Raw genomic sequence first — 19,887 nt, 5'->3', positions numbered from 1 at the left:
ATATGTTGACCTTAAAACCGTGACATTCTGAAGAAATTGTATGAGTGTTTGCGTTAGCCAATGTGTGTGTGTGTGTGCTTTTATTTCTGCGTCTGTGTTTGCGCGCACCTGTGTGACAGAGTGTTTCCGGTTCAATGTTTGTGTCTGAGCGTGTGTGTGTGTGAGTGAGTGAGTGTGTAACTGTGTTTTCATTTCTGTGTGTGCGCGCATCCGTTTGTGTGTGAGTATGTGTGACTATTTTCATTTCCGTGCGTGTGTGTGAGTGAATGTATTTCTGTGTGTTCGAGTGTGTGCGTTTGTGAGTGTGGAACTGTGTGTTTTCATTTCTGTGTTTGTGCGTGTGTGTGAGTGAGTGTTTTCATTTCTGTGTGTTCGAGTGTGTGCGTGTGGGAATGTGTGTGTGAGTGAGTGTTTTTTTTTTATGTGTGTTTGAGTGTGTGCGTGTGTGAGTGTTTAACTGTGTTTGTGTGTGTGTTTGTTTGTTCGTGTTGTGATTGTGTGTGAGAGTGTTTTCATTTCTGTGTTTGCGTGTGTGTGAGCGACTGAGTGTTTTTATTCGTTTGTGTGTGTACGACAATTGCAGCTACAACAAACATTGGCGGGGAATCTGAATCACAACTATGAATGCAAGGAGTACCATGGTGTCGTGCTGGGCTGGAACCCGCGGTGCAGGGCATCTGTCTGATATGAAGTTGAGTTTTCTAGCTGTCTGCACTTACTTCATTTATTGCTAGAAAGGTCGGTTTTTAAAAAAATTCCCTATCTTTCACATAGACCGTTCAGTACGCGCCTGTCCATCTCACATAACACTTGTTGGACATCCACCTTCATAACGATAATCATCTCCCTTGCTCACTTGGTGGTCTTGTTTGATGGGAGTGGGATCAGCCCAGGTTGGTGGCGACAAAGACGTCATCATTCGCAGAACTGACCATATGCACCTATGCTCTCCATCTCTGGCCGTCCGGTGCTAGCTCCTTTTCATCCTCAATGGCCTTGTTGAGTCCAATTATCTGGTGTAGGACATGTCACACGACCCGTTAAAACCTCCTGCTGCTACGTCGAATAAGAATAAAGCCTCCCCCAGTAGCATGTTATTTCTGTTCCATAGGTAACCCCACTCTTGACATATCACCACGTTTGGTGTAAAAGTACAAACTGCTTCACCACATTCTCGTCACCATCACAATCCAGAAGACATTTTCCTGTTTCGTCTCCTCACTACTCCTCAGCTCAGACGATACATTCTTTTACTTTAACACACACAGCATTGATTCACACATTCACACGCAAACGCATACAGAATTACACATGATGCATGTATATAGAAGTACTTTTCTGCCCACAAAAACAAACACCTTCACAGCCATGCTATAAATCCACATACAAAGTTTATATTTATTTCAAAAATTAATCTCTAACAAGGGAGCCAAATCATTCAGTGAGATTTTATGAGGTATATAGATGTACTGGAATTCGTAGCTAAATGCTCTTCAATTCACAACTTATCACCTTAAAGGTGGACACATTGGACAATGTGGTTATGGGTTCTTTATAGTTAGGATAAAAATGGAAGTTATCTATTGATAAGTCTCTGTCGTTAAAGGTAGATCTTGGACTAAATAAGAACAGCAACAACACAGAAAGTTATTTTATACCTAACGATAGACATTGAAGGGCATTAAAACATTGAGCTTCTTCAAGAGCTGCTTTTATTGTTTCCGCTGTACGTTTCTTTGGGTCACAACTTGTGAACCATTTGTACAGCATCTGATAGCTCTGCTCTATAGTATCATTTCTATTGTCACGCTTGATAATGTCCAGCTCAGAAGTTTTAATGTCCAAGAAAATACCTGCAAAAGATATAAGAATAAGAAATAATTGCAACAGCATTAACAATAATATGAAAGACGTGTACTGTATGTTGTTATAAATATAACCAAGAAACTATATCTAAAGAAGTACTTAAGGAACATGAAAAATATAAGACATGGCTCTCAATTTCCAAAGACGATGACAAAACAATAGAGAATGAAGATGGAGAAAACATTTTAAAGGAATTAAATGAAAATTACACTTGAGAATAAGCAAAAATGTTTGTTCTAAAATCTCTCTAAGAGATCAAGGCAATAGTTGTACTAACAAGTGATATTTGTAGCCACTTCAACATGGCTGTCCGTTCGAACATAGTCTACTGCGATTTTTTAACCCCAAGAAGACATCTCCTCTAGCTGGTTTGAACAGACAGCCGTGTTAAAGTGGTTAAGAATATATAGATCTCCTAGATTTTAGAACGAGTATTTTTGCTTGTTGCAAAATCAGCGACTGTGCGTTCGCTTGAAATATATATATATATATATGAAAATAGTAATGCAATACGAGAGTATTGCTTTCCAGTAAAGGATAGCCCATGAGGGTAAAATTATACATATAAAAGTAAATAATTGGTACAACGAAGCACCGATATTTACTGGAAAATAGCGAACGTAATAAATACGACGCTAATGTATAACTTCACTGCGTATGTACTAGTAAAGATGCGTGTGTGCAACAAACATGAAAAAAATTTGTCTTACCTCTAGGAAGAACATCTGAAAAATGAAAAACCTAGAAACGGATAATGCAGTACCGGTTTCAGATTCTTCAAAATACGTTTGCCAACGTATATTATATTTATCTTCATCAGCTGCATATACCTCGACAATATTCCAAATGTTGCCACATCTATGCCAGTACACTCGTCTGAACGCCAAAACGTTAACAGAACGAGAACAGTGAAGAAGTTTCAATGAAAATAGTAATGCAATACGAGAGTATTGCTTTCCAGTAAAGGATAGCCCGTTTTGGCGTTCAGACGAGTGTACTGGCATAGATGTGTACACGCATCTTTACTAGTACATACGCAGTGAAGCTATACATTAGCGTCGTATTTATTACGTTCGCTATTTTCCAGTAAACAACGGTGCTTCGTTGTACCATTTATTTACTTTTATATGTATATATAATATATATTATATATATAATATATATATATATAATATATATATATATATATATATATGCGCAGGAGTGGGTGTGTGGTAAGTAGCTAGCTTGTTTACCAACCACATGGCACCTTGGGCAAGTGTCTTCTACTATAGCCTCGGGCCGGCCAAAGCCTTGTGAGTGGATTTGGTAGACGGAAACTGAAAGAAGCCTGTCGTATGTATATATATATATATATATAATATATATATATATATATTGCAAGCAGAAGTGAATTACTGCCATCTCTAGCAGACGAGGTGTCCAGTTCTGACGAGTGGCAGAAATAGCCCGAAACCAGGGACAGGTCTGCTGGTCCCGTCGCTAGAAAGTGGTAAGGGTTCACTCCCATGCTCGCAATTTATCGGTTGCTACTCTACATCATTAACCAGCTAGAGTCCGTTCGTACGGACAGCCGTGCTGAAATGTCTAGGAATCTCACACTTGAGAATATGTATGGTAAATAAATGGCAGGAGAAGTGTTTGCGAAGACAAAAGTGTATCAGAGCCTAAAGAATCAACATAAACCACCAACAGAATCCAACCATTGGATTCGCTCATTCATTTCCTCTGCTCAATATCCCTGCGAGGGCCATAAGGATATGGTGATATGAATCGGAATAATCTGCTTCTTACACAATGACCCTAGAAGTGGTTGTTTCAAGGAAAACCTAACTCAAAGTTTTATAGTAAAATAAACAAGACTTATTTTGGTTGTTAACTTTCCTTCATTACAAATACCAAAAAGTAAACTTCATTAAAACGTAAAACACGCAAAAACCTTGTTATTAACTCACCTGTTTACCTTTAAACAACAACATATTTTAGTCCCTTCACCCAACAGACAATATCTACTCTATCGTGTTTTATTCATTTATCCATTTTACCAATCAAGCTAACCTCAATTTTATTAAATTTCAGTAACATCTTTAATAGAATGCCTGGAAAAACATTAAATAGATATTTGCAAACAGGTCTCTCTTCATCGAAAACCGGTGATTACCGTACGTTGACAAGAGGCAAATACCTCGAAACTGCAGTCCGTGCGTATCACTTAGGTTTACGAGAGAGGGATGACCTCCCTTTGCAAATACCATAAGGGCACAGAAAGTGTGCCTAAAGCCAGCTGGAGACGATGATCTCCTGGGGCTAAAAGCTACAGTAACACCCACCCTTAGTGGTTAGCCATATTGAGATGGCTAGTATACTTTACGTTTAATAGAATTATTTTATAGCTATCATTTCAAATGGAAATCAGGAATGAAACCTGACCTCAGTCCTTCTGACATGCAAAAGATCAAGTGAAGGTAAAATGTATAGAGATCAATTAGAGATTGTTACTTTCTACTCACCAGCATGCCACCAATTGCTTCCTAACTGACGCGCCACCAGCAGAAGATCCCTCTCTTCCAGTTTTCGAGATTCTGAAATAAATATCTCCATGTTTTACACTTTATAGTAAAATTTCTTAATCTTTATTAATCTTTATATATAAAATTGAAGTTGTGTGTGTGAGACTCTGTCTCCTCCGATTTAGATTCCTAACTACTCCCACATTTTGCGGTGCAGTTTAACCAAAAGCGGGTATCTTATAGTCGTCATTCATATTGAGTCCTTCTAAGTATTAGCGCGCATCTACGCTGAGTCTACGATTTAAAAAAATTACCATTATTTTTCCGCATTTTTAATGATTTTTGCTCGGGTTATATAAGAGAAGTAACTCTCTAAAATGCTTATATAGTTATTTCCCTTACAAACCCGAGCAACGCCGGGCGATACTGCTAGTAATCTATATTTTATTATTATAAGATATTCCAGTCATCAAATGTCAAATGGTGACATCTACGGTTTTGCTCAACACGTTTATACGTTTTACAAAAGTACCATATAATAGCTCAATAGTCAGGTCAACGGCAGAATAGACTATTCCTAAATCCCCTTTCTTTATCAAGCATCCTAGATATAATGGTCGGCTGAAAAAGATATTCTCATGGAATCTGAGAAAATGAAGTTTTTTTTTCAACACAGACCCCTTTGGTCCACATACGTCTTCCATTAGGATTTCAGTTCTTGAATCCCATTGGTGAACAATCTTTCATCCAGATGCTCCAAAAAAAAAACTCATCAACTGCAGATATGATGTCATCGTCACTGGTTTCCAACAGCGTATTTTTGACAGTTGATGGACAAACGATAATCAGAAGGGGCTGAATCAGGGAAAGAGGAAAAAAGGAAGGTTTTATCAACTAGTTCAAAACCACAGTCATGCACAACAATCACTGAAAGCAAGGACTTATGTGCTGGAGCATTGTCTTGGTGATATATGACCCCTTTCATTAGTTTTCCTGGGCATTTGGTCTTGATAGCGTTTTGTAGCTCCCACAGTAAGTTGGCATAGTACTCTCCATTGATGGCGAGGCCCTTCTGAATATCTTTATATATAAAACTGAAGTTGTGTGAGAGTCTGTCTACTCCGATTTAGATTCCTAACTACTCCCCCATTTTGCGGTGCAGTTTAACCAAAACCGGGTATCTTATAGTCGGGATTCATATCGAGCCCTTCTGGGTATTAGCGCGCGTCTACAATGAGTCTACGATTTAAAAAAAATTTACCATCATTTTTTCGTTTTCTTAATGCATTTTTTGCTCGGTTTATATAAGGGAAGTAACTGTCTAAAAATGCTTATATAGTTATTTCCCTTACAAACCCGAGCAACGCCGGGTGATACTGCTAGTAGTTAATAAACCCAATATCTTTTACATCACAAAAAACTGAGACTATCACCTTCGATGGAGATGAAACGATGCTGACCTTCTTCGGAGCAGATGAGGCGGTGTGTTTCCACCAAATGGATTGAGTCTTTGTCCCTGGCTCAAAGTAATGAATTTAACAGTCAGCCTGACTTAGGAAATGCTCAAGGAAACCAACTGGATCTGTTTTAAACAATGTCAGATTTTAGCCATCGTCATGCTAAGTTCATTGTGCAGAATCTTCTTCAATCGCTCACAGAAAATGCTAATAGCATTTGGCTATTTAGTTTATAGTCAAATGCCTGTCATCCATCACCATGCGGTGTACAAGTTGTGGAGGGTTGCAGGACGCTGGGTCCTCTTCTTTAACATTCTCTGGTTGCCTCCTAAATTCAGCTGCCCACTTTTGCACGGTTGATAAAACTGGAATGTCATCACTGAATATAGCAACCGTGTCAGCATATTACCCTTGTAGGGGCTAAACAAGTTTTTCTGCAAGTACTTGATAAAATCACGATGCCAAATTTCGTCCATTTTCAAAAGAAGTCGGTACTAATACCATTTCAAGTTTTCTTTGAACATCCAGATGTCAGTTTACGTGGAATCAGGCAATCCATTTAAGAAATATTAAACTTAATGCACACCACTCGTTCGTCCTAACCCTATGATCCTTTCAGCTCACCCTCATAATCTAATAATGCTGCAATTATCCAATTTAGTTATCAATTGATAACAAAGTTTTTCTCTTAGTTTTGTCTTTCTTTTCTTACATTTGTGTCAAACGTATGGCATAGAATTGTCCTCTCATCTCTAGACATAACTAACCAACATTCTCTTTGCCTGCTTAATTCCAATGTTAACCAAATTAGTCATTAAAGATCTTTTCACAAACACATGGCACACAATTTCATACAGGATAAATATACACCTGTTCTCTTTGTTAAAGGTAGTGTATACGATCGTCCTAAACTTTTTGCAGGTTTCTCTTTAACCTTAGGCATGGTTTCTCCTGATATTTTGAACTTCACTTCTGCTGACCTTTGATAACTGACAGACTGCATTTCTATTTGCTTTAAACCACATTCTTGACCAAGTAATTAGTCCATCCAATCTATCCTGAACTATTCGCAATTCATTTTGCTCTCTTTGTTATATTATCCATTAAAGAATCGTTAGGTGATCTCACTCGGGTCATTTCTTCTGATATATTTGCTGATCTAAGCTGCTTCCCCATTACAAGCTGAGACGAAATTCCAATTCCAATCTCAAGAGGATGACACTCTCTTTACTCTTTACTCTTTCTCTCTTTACTCTTTTATTTGTTTCAGTCATTTGACTGCAGCCATGCTGGAGCATCGCTTTTAGTCGAGCAAATCGACCCCGGGACTTATTCTTTGTAAGCCCAGTACTTATTCTATCGGTCTCTTTTTGCCAAACCGCTAAGTGACGGGGACGTAAACACACCAGCATCGGTTGTCAAGCAATGCTAGGGGGACAAACACAGACACACAAACATACACACACATACATATATATAATATATATATATATATATATATATATATACATATATACGACGGGCCTCTTTCAGTTTCCGTCTACCAAATCCACTCACAAGGCATTGGTTGGCCCGAGGCTATAGTAGAAGACTCTTGCCCAAGGTGCCATGCAATGGGACTGAACCCGGAACCATGTGGTTGGTTAGCAAGCTACTTACCACACAGCCACTCCTGCGCCTGTTGTGAAATACTCTTTCAAGAACCGCAATTTGGAATTGTTATAACAGTTCCTCATCAGACACTCATCTTTTCCAATGTATAAAAGAAGTTCATTGCTTTCATCGACAGTTGATTGGAACTATCTACTGAGTGGTACAGAACCATAAGTATTAGCAACAAACTCCTTTTTATTTCCCTTTCTGTATTGTATGCATCCCAAACTGAAAATTCTTGTACCACACAACCATGGATTCCGGAGATACCAGCCTTCTTGACATTTTCTTTCCCAAAGCCATGATTTTGTAGATAAGTAGCAACTAAAGCCATCTACAGTCAGGATTAAAATTGGTCTGAACAGGCCAATAAATTTTGCTTTAGCTTCCTTTGTTAATTAAACCTTTCTACCTTGCACCAGGCATCAACCAGTTCACAACTCTCTAAATAGTAGGTAAAGCTTATAGCATACTTGAATACAATACTTGTACCCTTTATATGGTACACCATTACCTTATATACCATTCTTTGTTCTTGCCTTCTTCACACAGCCACATACTTGTTTCTTGCTAAAATCAACCAAGCTAAAATATTTGATTGCGGTTTTCGATGGGCATTTCAAACTGTTCGTGAGTGGGAATGGTTTGTCACCGGGCGAAATGTGTAGCAGTATTTCATCTGCCGTTACGTTCCGAGTTCAAATTCCGCCGAGGTCGACTTTGCCTTTCATCCTTTCGGGGTGGATAAATTAAGTACCAGTTATTCACTGGGGTCGATGTAATCGACTTGATCCGTTTGTCTATCCTTGTTTGTCCCCTCTGTGTGTAGCCCCTTGTGGGTAATAAAGAAATAGGTATTTCGTCTGCAGTTACGTCCTTAGTTCAAATTCCGCCGAGGTCGACTTTGCCTTTCATCCTCTCGGGGTGGATAAATGAAGTACCAGTTACGCACTGGGGTCGATATAATCGACTTAATCCATTTGTCTGTCCTTGTTTGTCACCTCTGTGCTTAGCCCCTTGTGGGTAGTAAAGAAATAGGTATGTCGTCTGCCGTTACTTTCTGAATTCAAATTCCGCCGAGGTCGACTTTACCTTTCATCCTTCCGGTCACCGTTGATCACCGTTGGTCACCGTTGGTCACCTGTATATGCCCGTCCAGCCCATCTTCAGTATATTTTCACCTACCACCCTGAGTATCTGCAAATAACTTCCTAGTAATCTCACTAAGGTTCTTATGGAGCTGCTATCTACTAAGTTTACTCTCCTTTTTTCTTCCAGCTTGTCTGATATTTCTTTTCATAAGTTAGAGAGGAATGTCTATTCTTCTTGAGGACACTACATATTTCTAGTATTTTTTGCCATGTAAAATGTAGCCAGTTGATGTTAAGAAGGGCATACCAACCCGGAGAAGCCGGAATATTTAAGCGATGTGTTCCTCAACCAATGAACTGGCTTGGACAGTGACCATCCATCTAAATGATTGGAGCATGAAGATCAGCTGATAAGCCAAAAGGACGATGTTATTGCATTGTAGCTTGCAGCAAGTATTTATCTCGAGGAAAGAGATACAATAGTTGTTTCAGCAGGAACACACTGTCAGCGCATTCACACTTGGAACAAAATTCATTGCAACTCTGCAAGATTGTGACAGACATCTGCCTAAACAGCAACGATAACAACAACAGCCTATCAAGTTAAGTTAAGTTAATTTTTTGGCTCAAAAAGCAAAAAGCAAGGCCATGTAGGGGGACGTGGAGTTATGTACAGGGTGGTGTTCATGCAAAGAGTTCAGGCCATTTGTGTTCAAGAGAGACTTTGAAACGAGCGGTCGTCGGCATCTTCACTATCTCGTCCGGCAGCTTATTCCACGGATCCGCAACCCGGACGGAGAAAGCCCCTCTCCTTCGATTGAGATGAAATCGTCGCAGATAGAGCTTTTCGGAATGACCCCGCAGCCGACGTTCTGGAGCAGGAGTGAAGAACAGCTCTTTCGAGAGGTTACACTTTTCGCTTATGTTGTTGTGAGCAAGAATGAGATCTCCACGGCGTCGTCGTTTTTCTAGAGAATAAAGGTCGAGCGTCGTCAGCCTTTCTTCATAAGACAAATGCTTGAGACCAAGAACCATGTGGGTAGCCAGCTTCTGGACTCTTTCGAGATGATGTATGTCTTTGAGGAGATAAGGAGAAGAGGCTTGAATCCCGTACTCCAATATGGGTCTCACCAACGTGACATAGAGCGGTATGAATATGGCTGCTGTGAGCATTCCGAATGACCGTCGAATCAAAAACAGAATTCCGCGTGCTTTGTTGGCAGCATGGACGCACTGGGCCGAAGGCGAAAAGGATGAATCCACCGAGATACCCAGGTCCTTTACCTGGTCGGTCATCTCCAGCAGCAGACGACCCGGCTCGAAACCAAGTTGAGTTGCAAACAGTAAAAATGAAAAACAAACAAAAACATAACTTGCCTGTTCCCTGACCAAATGATAACATTAACTCAGAATTTTGTCTCCTAAATTTAAATATCAAATAGGCGCAGGAGTGGCTGTGTGGTAAGTATCTTGCTTACCAACCACATGGTTCTCGGTTCAGTCCCACTGCACCTTGGGCAAGTGTCTTCTACTATAGCCTCGGGCTGACCAAAGCCTTGTGAGTGGATTTGGTAGACGGAAACTGAAAGAAGCCCATCGTGTATATATATATATATATATATATGTCTGTGTGTGTTTGCCCCCCCCAACATCGCTTGACAACCGATGCTGCTGTGTTTACATCCCCGTAACTTAGCGGTTCGGCAAAAGAGACTGATAAAATAAGTACTAGGCTTACAAAGAATAAGTCCTGTGGTCGATTTGCTCGACTAAAGGCGGTGCTCCAGCATGGCCGCAGTCAAATGACTGATACAAGGAAAAGACTTAAAGAGTAAAGTGTGCTAACCTCGATGGGTATTTTATGACCTTTCAGTGATATCCTTATCTATTTCTTTACTACCCACAAGGGGCTAAACATAGAGGGGACATAGGTATTAAGTCGATTACATCGACCCCAGTGCATACCTGGTACTTATTTAATCGATCCCGAAAGGATGAAAGGCAAAGTCGACAATCGACCCCAGTGCATACCTGGTACTTATTTAATCGACCCCGAAAGGATGAGAGGCAAATTCGACCTCGGCGGAACTTCAACTCAGAACGTAACGGCAGATGAAATACCTATTTCTTTACTACCCACAATGGTCTAAACACAGAGAGGACAAACAAGTACAGACCAACGGATTAAGTCGATTATCTCGGCCTCAGTGCATAACTGGTACTTAATTTATCCACCCCGAAAGTATGAAAGGCAAAGTCGACCTCGGCGGAATTTGAACCTAGAACGTAATGGCAGACGAAATACGGCTACGCATTAGGCCCGGCGTGCTAACTTTTCTGCCAGCTCGCCGCCCATATCTTTAATAGAATTATCACACAGTTAATCTTTCAATATCAGTCATTCTCACACGTACAATATACCCTGGTAAAGTAAAACTTATAGAAATCAATTATGAACTGTTATTTTATACTCACCAAGTTGCTGGGATGCAGTCTCTAACAGCTGTGAGTCTGTCTGTACATGCTTGTCCTCGCACATTGCAGAACCTGAAATGAATATTTCCAAGTTTTACATTTAATAGTAGACTTTCTTTTTCTTTATTATTAACTAGCATTATGACCCGTCTTTGCCGGGTCATAGTGCTAGTGCATGTATATATGTGTATATATATATGTACATATTACATGTACATCTATATATATATACATCTACACATAAATTACAAAATACAAAGTTATATCTTGATATCGCTAGTGATAACAATACTCAAAATATATAACAGACTGGAATTGTAGGACTATTCCATGTCTGCACTTAAATTTTATTTTTAATTTATTCCCATTCATGTGAAACTACTTATTCAAGTTCAAGTCATTGATGCAATTTTATACCAATTGCTATTTTTACTTTTGTTTTGTTACAATAATATTATACTTTAACAAAAGGGACATTAGCCATTTGAATGTGGCTAGGGACAGGGCAGGGCGGTGGGGGTGTTACTGATGCATTTAGCCCCAGGCGATCATCAACGTCACCAGATAGGCTGACACCATCACGGTGTCCTCTATCCTACAAAGGGAGATCATTCCCCAAAGAAGCGGATGCCACATACGGACCCAGGTTTCGAGGTGTTTGCCTCTCGTCAACGTATGGTAGGCTCAAATTTTTTCTTTTACTTTCTGTAATGGTCCCATGTAATAGCCCAATATTTAGGTCCACAGTGAAGTAGATTAACATTCCTATATCCTTTCTTTCTACACAGACATCCTACATAGTCTAACGATGTTGAAACTATCTCGTTTAATTAACATTTGATAACAGTTTGTGGCATCCGCTTCTTCGTATGTGGCATCCGCTTCTTCGGGGAATGATCTCCCTTTGCAGGATAGAGGACACCGTGATGGTGTCAGCCTATCTGGTGACGTTGATGATCGCATGGGCTAAATGCATCAGTAACACCCCCACCGCCCTGCCCTGTCCCTAGCCACATTCAAATGGCTAATGTCCCTTTTGTTATGGAGCAGTTACTGTCTATATCTCGTTTAGAGAATTATTATTGCTATTATACTTTAGTTTGATTTTAATTATTACTTACTACATATAATTCAATTGTTATTATTATTATTTTTATCGTTAAAGTGAAAGTATCTGACATAAAATAGAGAAATGTTTTTGTTTCACTTTTAACACGTAATACTGAAATAGTGGAGAAGATATGATATTGCTATGGGCTCGCCATAGGCAAGAAGCTGAACTTTTTTTGCCCATGAAACTTCATGGGCCCTAAGTAAGGTATGTGTAAAATTTGAATGAAATTGGTTGTGTAGTTCTCGAGATTTAGGGAATCGTAGTGGAGAAGATTTGATATTGCTGTGGGCTCGCCCTAGGCAAAAAGTTAAAAGTTTTTGCCGATGACACCCCCCAGACCTTAAGTAAAGCATGTGTAAAATTTTAATGAAATTGGTTCTGTAGTTCTCAAGTTTTAGGGAAACACACAGACAGACAGACAGACACAAACACACATTCTCAGTTTTATATATATAAAGATAATCTATTCTTTATTGCTGTGAAACATTCCATTCCTATAATTAATGGTTAACTGAAGACCACTAAGGTTCTGCTCAAATTTTTTCTTTTACTTTCTGTAGTGGTCCCATGTAATAGCCCAATATTTAGGTCCACAGTGAAGTAGATTAACATTCCTATATCCTTTCTTTCTACACAGACATCCTACATAGTCTAACGATGTTGAAACTATCTCGTTTAATTAACATTTGATAACAGTTTTCTCTTAGTTTTGTCATTCTTTTCTTATATCTTTGCCAAATCGATGGCATCTCTAGAATTCACTAAACAGCATTCTTCTTTTTTGCTTAATTCCAGTGTCAACTTAGCTGGTTATCAAAGATCTTGTCACAAAAACACATGTCATACCAGTTTAAGTGTGTACCCACTCTGCTTTTTAAATGTTTCTGCTGGTTATCTTTAAGTTTAACTGCCTGCATCACAGTTCACCAACACGTCATCTAATTCAGGAAATATTTGAACACATCGTAATGTCAGTCATCTTCCTTAATGAAGCAATATTTTACTGGTGAGCAATGATTAGGTCTAAACAAGTGGAACAGAAAGTGATATCAGGTGTTCTAAACTTCATTAACTACAGCCAGGCATTACTGCCGTGTAAATATCTGAAATGGTGCAGCAGAACAGATAAGTAAAGGTATATAAGCAAGATGAGGATGTAGATCAACCCGGAAACAGCAAATCTCGTATCTGCTCAGACGTTTTCACGTACCTATTGCTTATAAACCACCCACAGTTTCTGCCATGATATCAATGCCTCTACGCTTAAAAGTCGGCGAGGAAGCAAGCCATCATCTTAAACTTTTTACTGGTTTCTCTTTAACCTTAGGCATGGTTTTTCCTGCTGTTTTGAACTTTACTTGCTTCTGCTGGCCTTTCACAAACGACAGGCTGCATTACTTATTTGCTTTAAACTGCATTCTTGACCAAGTAATTGGTCCATTCTATTTATCTAGAACTATTTGCATTTCCTTTTAGTCTCCTGTTACTATTGTTATGCCATCCATTAATGCCTACATAAGTGATTTTCCTTAATCCATTTCTTTTCATCAATTTGCCAATCTACTTAACATCTCCATAACAAGCCCAAACCAAATAACCTATTGTGTAACATACAACAATTCCAGTTTCAAGTCGTTGCTAGTCTGCTGTGAAATTCTTTCTTATTCACCAAATTTTGAAATTGTTATAGCAGTTCTTCATCATATTCTTAATCTTCTCTCGTATATAAGTTAAGTTAAGTTAAGTTAAGTTAATTTTTTGGCTTAAAAAGCAAAAAGCAAGGCCATGTAGGGGGACATGGAGTTATGTACAGGGTGGTGTTCATACAAAGAGTTCAGGCCATTTGTGTTCAAGAGAGACTTTGAAACGAGCGGTCATCGGCATCTTCACTATCTCGTCCGGCAGCTTATTCCACGGATCCGCAACCCGGACGGAGAAAGCCCCTCTCCTTCGATTGAAATGAAATCGTCGCAGGTAGAGCTTTTCGGAGTGACCCCGCAGCCGACGCTCTGGAGCAGGAGTGAAGAACAGCTCTTTCGAGAGGTTACACTTTCAGCTTATGTTGTTGTGAGCAAGAATGGGATCACCACGGCGTCGTCGTTTTTCTAGAGAATAAAGGTCGAGCGTCTTCAGCCTTTCTTCATAAGACAAATGCTTGAGACCAAGAACCATGTGGGTAGCCAGCTTCTGGACTCTTTCGAGATGATGTATGTCTTTGAGGAGATAAAGAGAAGAGGCTTGAATCCCGTACTCCAATATGGGTCTCACCAGCGTGACATAGAGCGGTATGAATATGGCTGCTGTGAGCATTCCGAATGACCGTCGAATCAAAAACAGAACACCGCGTATATAAAAGAAGTCAATTGTTTTCTTCAACAGCTCAAGCCATACAAAATTCAAATCCCTTTTATTCTTCTTTGTGTCTTGTATCGTATCCTAGATTGAAGATGCAATTTCTACACATCCCAAAATTCCAGGGATTTCAGTCTTCTGGATACTTTCAGTCTCATAACCATTATTTTGTAGATATGTAGTTGATATCTTAGCAAGTACACCCATGTAAATCTCGCCGTCTACATTCAATCAAATCTCACCTGCCTAAGGAAAAGATTCACCTGCCTTAGGAAAAAAACTTACCTGCCTAAGGAAAAGACTCACCTGCCTAAGGAAAAGACTCACCTGCCTAAGGAAAAAACTCACCTGCCTAAGGAAAAGAGGTCGACTTTACTTTTCATCCTTTTGGGATTGATCAAATAAGTACCAGTTACGCACTGGGGTCGATGTACTCGACTTAATCCGTTTGTCTGTCCTTGCTTGTCCTCCCTGTGTGTAGCTCCTTGTGGGTCTAAAGAAATAGGTATTTCGTCTGCCGCTACGCTCTGAGTTCAAATTCCGCCGAGGTCGACTTTGCCTTTCATCCTTCGGGGTCGATAAAATTAAGTACCAGTTACGCACTGGATGTCAATATAATCGACTTAATACCTATGTCTGTCCTTGTTTGTCCCCTCTATGTTTAGCCCCTTGTGGGTAGTAAAGAAATAGGTATTTCGTCTGCCGTTACGTTCTGAATTCAAATTTCGCCGAGGTCTACTTTGCCTTTCATCCTTTCGGGGTCGATTAAATAAGTACCAGTTACGCACTGGGGTCGATATAATCGATTTAATCCGTTTGTCTCTCCTTGTTTAGCCCCTTGTGGGTAGTAAAGAAATAGGTATTTCGTCTGCCGTTACGTTCTGAGTTGAAGTTCGGCCGAGGTCGACTTTGCCTTTCATCCTTTTGGGATTGATTAAATAAGTACCAGTTACGCACTGGAGTCGATCTAATCGTCTTAATTGGTTTTTCTGTCCTTGTCTACCCCTCTATGTTTAGCCATTTGTGGGCAAGAAATAAATAAATATTTACCATCCATATAGATTATTTTAATGCTAAGAGAGACATAGTGTTTTGAGTCTTTCACCCTTTGGTTTCATTAACTCATAGGTTTACACCTAACCAAGAATACATTTTAGTTCTCTTTTCCAAAAAGACAATCTTGGCTCTCCTATGTCTTCTAATTTATCCATTTTACCAACCATGTTAGCCTAGATTTTATGAAATATCAGTAATATCTTTAATACAATTCTGTTGTGTCTGGGGGAGAGTCATTTTCTTTTTGTGTCTTATAATATAACACACTCACCGGTAAAATTTCCACTTATTTCTTATTCTTATTTTCCTAAAATTTTCGTTGCGTCTTGCAACCTTTTCAATAGTCTTCAATATTGAAAAGAGTCAAGACTATTGAAAAGTTTGCAAGACGCAACGAAAATTTTAGGAGAATAAAAATAAGAAATAAGTGGAAATTTTACCGGTGAGTGTGTTACATTACAAAGCACAAAAAGAGAATAACTCTCCCCAGACACAACAAAATATGCTTCAACACACGAACTCATATAAAGAATCTTGTAAACCAAATCCAAAAACGAAATTTAATATAATTCATTTACAGCTAACCATTCAAATGGAAATTAGAAATGTGATCTGTTCTTCACTATTCTGATAAACAAAATAGCTCGGCTGAAGTATGTGTTTCCAAGTTTTATACTTTACAGCAAAATTTCTTTATCTTTATTAATAATGTGTTTTATTATTGCGAGGCATTCCTATCATCAATGGTCAACCAGCGATCATAATGGTTTTAGTCAATATCTTTATACTTTAAAAAGTGGTTCCATGTAACAGCCAATACTTAGATCCAAAACAAAATGTGATCGATCTTCATAAATTTCCCCTCTTTATTAAGACATCCTACATAATCTAGCAATGTTGCAATTATATCACTTAATTATCACTTAATTATCACTTAATTACAGTTAATCTCTAAGTTTTTTTTGCTTATATCTATGCCAAATCTGTTCACAAGACTATAATTTTCACTAACAATCTCTTTTACTCTTTTACTTGTTTCAGTCATTTGACTGCGACCATGCTGGAGCACCGCCTTTTAGTCGAGCAAATCGACCCCATGACTTATTCTTTGTAAGACTAGTACTTATCCTGTCGGTCTCTTTTGCCGAACCGGTAAGTTACGGGGACTTAAACACACCAGCATCGGTTGTCAAGCAATGCTAGGGGTACAAACACAGACACACAAACATATACACACACATACACACACACATACATATATATATATACATATATACGTCGGGCTTCTTTCAGTTTCCATCTCCCAAATCCACTCACAAGGTTTGGTCGGCCAGAGGCTATAGTAGAAGACGCTTGCCCAAGGTGCCACGCAGCGGGACTGAACCCGGAACTATGTGGTTGGTAAGCAAGCTACTTACAACACAGTCACTCCTACGCTTGTATATATATATATATATTATATATATATATATATATGTGTGTGTGTGTGTGTGTGTGTGTGTGTGTTCGTGTATACATATATATAACAGGCTTCTTTCAGTTTCCGTCTACCAAATCCACTCACAAGGCTTTGGTCGGCCTGAGGCTGTAGTAGAAGACACTTGCCCAAGGTGCCACGCAGTGGGACTGAACCCGGAACCATGTGGTTGGTTAGCAAGCTACTTATCACACAGCTACTCCTGCATCTGTTTAATTCCAATGTCAAGCAAGTTGTTCATCAAAGCTATAGCAACGAACGCATGTAACACCACTTCAAGACGGATAAACATGTACCTAATCTCTTTGTTAAAGGCTGTTACTGATAATTTTCGTTGCTCAGTTCACCTATTTATCTTATTCAGGACATATTTGAAGGTTTCGTGATCTGGTTTGAATGTAACAATCAAGTCAGAACCAAAAAGCAAAATTTGAGAGACATAGGCGCAGAAGTGGCTGTGTGGTAAGTAGCTTGCTAACCAATCACATGGTTCCGGGTTCAGTCCCACTGCGTGGCACTTTGGGCAAGTGTCTTCTACTAGAGCCTCGGGCCGACCAATGCCTTGTTAGTGGATTTGGTAGACGGAAACTGAAAGAGGCCCGTCGTATATATGTATATATATATATATATATATATATATATATATATATGTATGTGTGTGTATGTTTGTGTGTCTGTGTTTGTCCCCCTAGCATTGCTTGACAACCGATGCTGGTGTGTTTACGTCCCCGTAACTTAGCGGTTCCGCAAAAGAGACCGATAAGAATAAGTCCTGGGGTCGATTTGCTCGACTAAAGGCGGTGCTCCAGCATGGCCGCAGTCAAATGACTGAAACAAGTAAAAGAGTAAAAAAGTAAAGAGTAAAGAGTAAACACAACTGTGCCTCTATTAGTTTTAATATCATCCCAAAACCAACATACAACTTGGAGTTGCGTGTTAAAGGCTCTCAAACTTGGAACGCATACTTTTACTCCTTCAAAATATTCCTCTGAATCTTACACTTAACCAAAGATGATAATGAAGTTCTCGTAAGTGCTGTTGTATTTAATTATCTACTAATGGCTCACAGTCGATCTTAAACAGTTACTCTTTTACTCTTTTACTTGTTTCAATCATTTGACTGCGGCCATGCTGGAGCACCACCTTTAGTCGAGCAAATCGACCCTGGAACTTATTCTTTGTAAGCCCAGTACTTATTCTATCGGTCTCTTTTGCCGAACCGCTAAGTAACGGGGACGTAAACACACCAGCATCGGTTGTCAAGCAATGCTAGGGAGACAAACACTGACACACAAACACCACATACACACACATACATACATATATACATATATACATATATACGACGGGCTTCTTTCAGTTTCCGTCTACCAAATCCACTCACAAGGCATTGGTCGGTCTGAGGCTATAGCAGAAGACACTTGCCCAAGATGCCACGTAGTGGGAATGAACCCGGAACCATGTGGTTGGTAAGCAAGCTACTTACCACACAGCCACTCCTGCATCTGTTTAATTCCAATGTCAAGCAAGTTGTTCATGGAGATTTATTGATACTTCAGTTACTCACTAATTATCTTGCAGAATCCGCCATTAATTTTGTTGCAGACTACAACCATCTTGTTGTTGTTTTGTTGTTTGTTTCTTCTCGAGCCATGCGTGGCTCATAAGGGCCGGTTTCCCGGTTTCTTGGCGTATAGGTTCCCCACCTGGACGGGACGCCGGTCCGTCGCAGGTGAGCTGCAAGATGCAGGAGGAAAGAGTGAAAGAAAGTAGTGGCGAAAGAGTCAACAGAAGTTCGCCATAACCTTCTACCGGAGCCGCGTGGAGCTTAGGTGTTTCGCTCATAAACACACACATCGCCTGGTCTGAGATTCGAACCCGCGATCCCTCGACCGTTATTCCACTGCTCTAACCACAAGGCCATATGCTTCCACGACCATTTTGTAGTGTGACAAGATTTCCTACTTTGATAAAGACAATGTTTAGTGGATGTAGTGATTGGTATATTATCACAGAGAAAAGATACCAGGAACACATTACATCGTAAATCTGCCAGATATGCATACATACATACATACATACATACATACTTATATACATACATACATACATATACATACATACTTACATACATACTTACATACATATACATGGATAGATACACAACATGAAACGCATCATTCTGCACAATGAAAGCAACGAGACAAGCAGAACGAACAGACAAATTCTCAAAGAGTTCTTCTTACCGATTCCACCTCTGCTTGTTATAGGTTTCAAACACCTCAGACATAGCTTAAGAGAAGTTGTTGAACATTCTTCACAGGTGATAAAATGTCCACATGGGTGGAATTTTGTTGTGGCCTCTCCGTGTCCGCACCACAAACATCTGTGGAACAAAAAATAAAATTAATTTCTAGCAAATATTAGATTGCGTACGTGTTTACTCTCTTACTCTTTTACTCTTTTACTTGTTTCAGTCATTTGACTGCGGCCATACTGGAGCACCGCCTTTAGTCGAGCAAATCGACCCCGGGACTTATTCTTTTGTAAGCCCAGTACTTATTCTATCGGTCTCTTTTGCCGAACCGCTAAGTGACGGGGACATAAACACACCAGCATCGGTTGTCAACCAATGCTAGGGGACAAACACAGACACACAAACACACACACGCATATATATATATATATACATATATACGAGGGGCTTCTTTCAGTTTCCGTCTACCAAAACCACTCACAAGTCTTTGGTCGGCCCGGGGCTATAGTAGAAGACACTTGCCCAAGATGCCACGCAGTGGGACTGAACCCCGAACCATGTGGTTGGTTAGCATGCTAC

General features: G+C 39.6%; 1 protein-coding gene across 1 annotated transcript in view; it reads right to left on the bottom strand.

The window, feature by feature from the left end:
• Nucleotides 1-1,369: 1,369 nt before the first annotated feature.
• LOC115215066 (putative ankyrin repeat protein RF_0381) overlaps nt 1,370-19,887 on the bottom strand; it is a 70,558-nt gene continuing 52,040 nt past the window's right edge. Inside the window, exons 9-12 of the mRNA XM_036505445.1 lie at nt 19,298-19,437; nt 11,053-11,124; nt 4,377-4,448; nt 1,370-1,853 (exon numbers count right to left, since the gene is read on the bottom strand). Coding sequence (XP_036361338.1) covers nt 1,648-1,853; nt 4,377-4,448; nt 11,053-11,124; nt 19,298-19,437 — 490 coding nt within the window. The 3' untranslated portion in view covers nt 1,370-1,647. The remainder of the gene's footprint in view (nt 1,854-4,376; nt 4,449-11,052; nt 11,125-19,297; nt 19,438-19,887) is intronic.

This window comes from Octopus sinensis, linkage group LG8 (assembly GCF_006345805.1).
Source record: "Octopus sinensis linkage group LG8, ASM634580v1, whole genome shotgun sequence".
NCBI classification, from domain to species: domain Eukaryota; kingdom Metazoa; phylum Mollusca; class Cephalopoda; order Octopoda; family Octopodidae; genus Octopus; species Octopus sinensis.
This window is presented reverse-complemented; position numbering and strand designations above follow the sequence as displayed.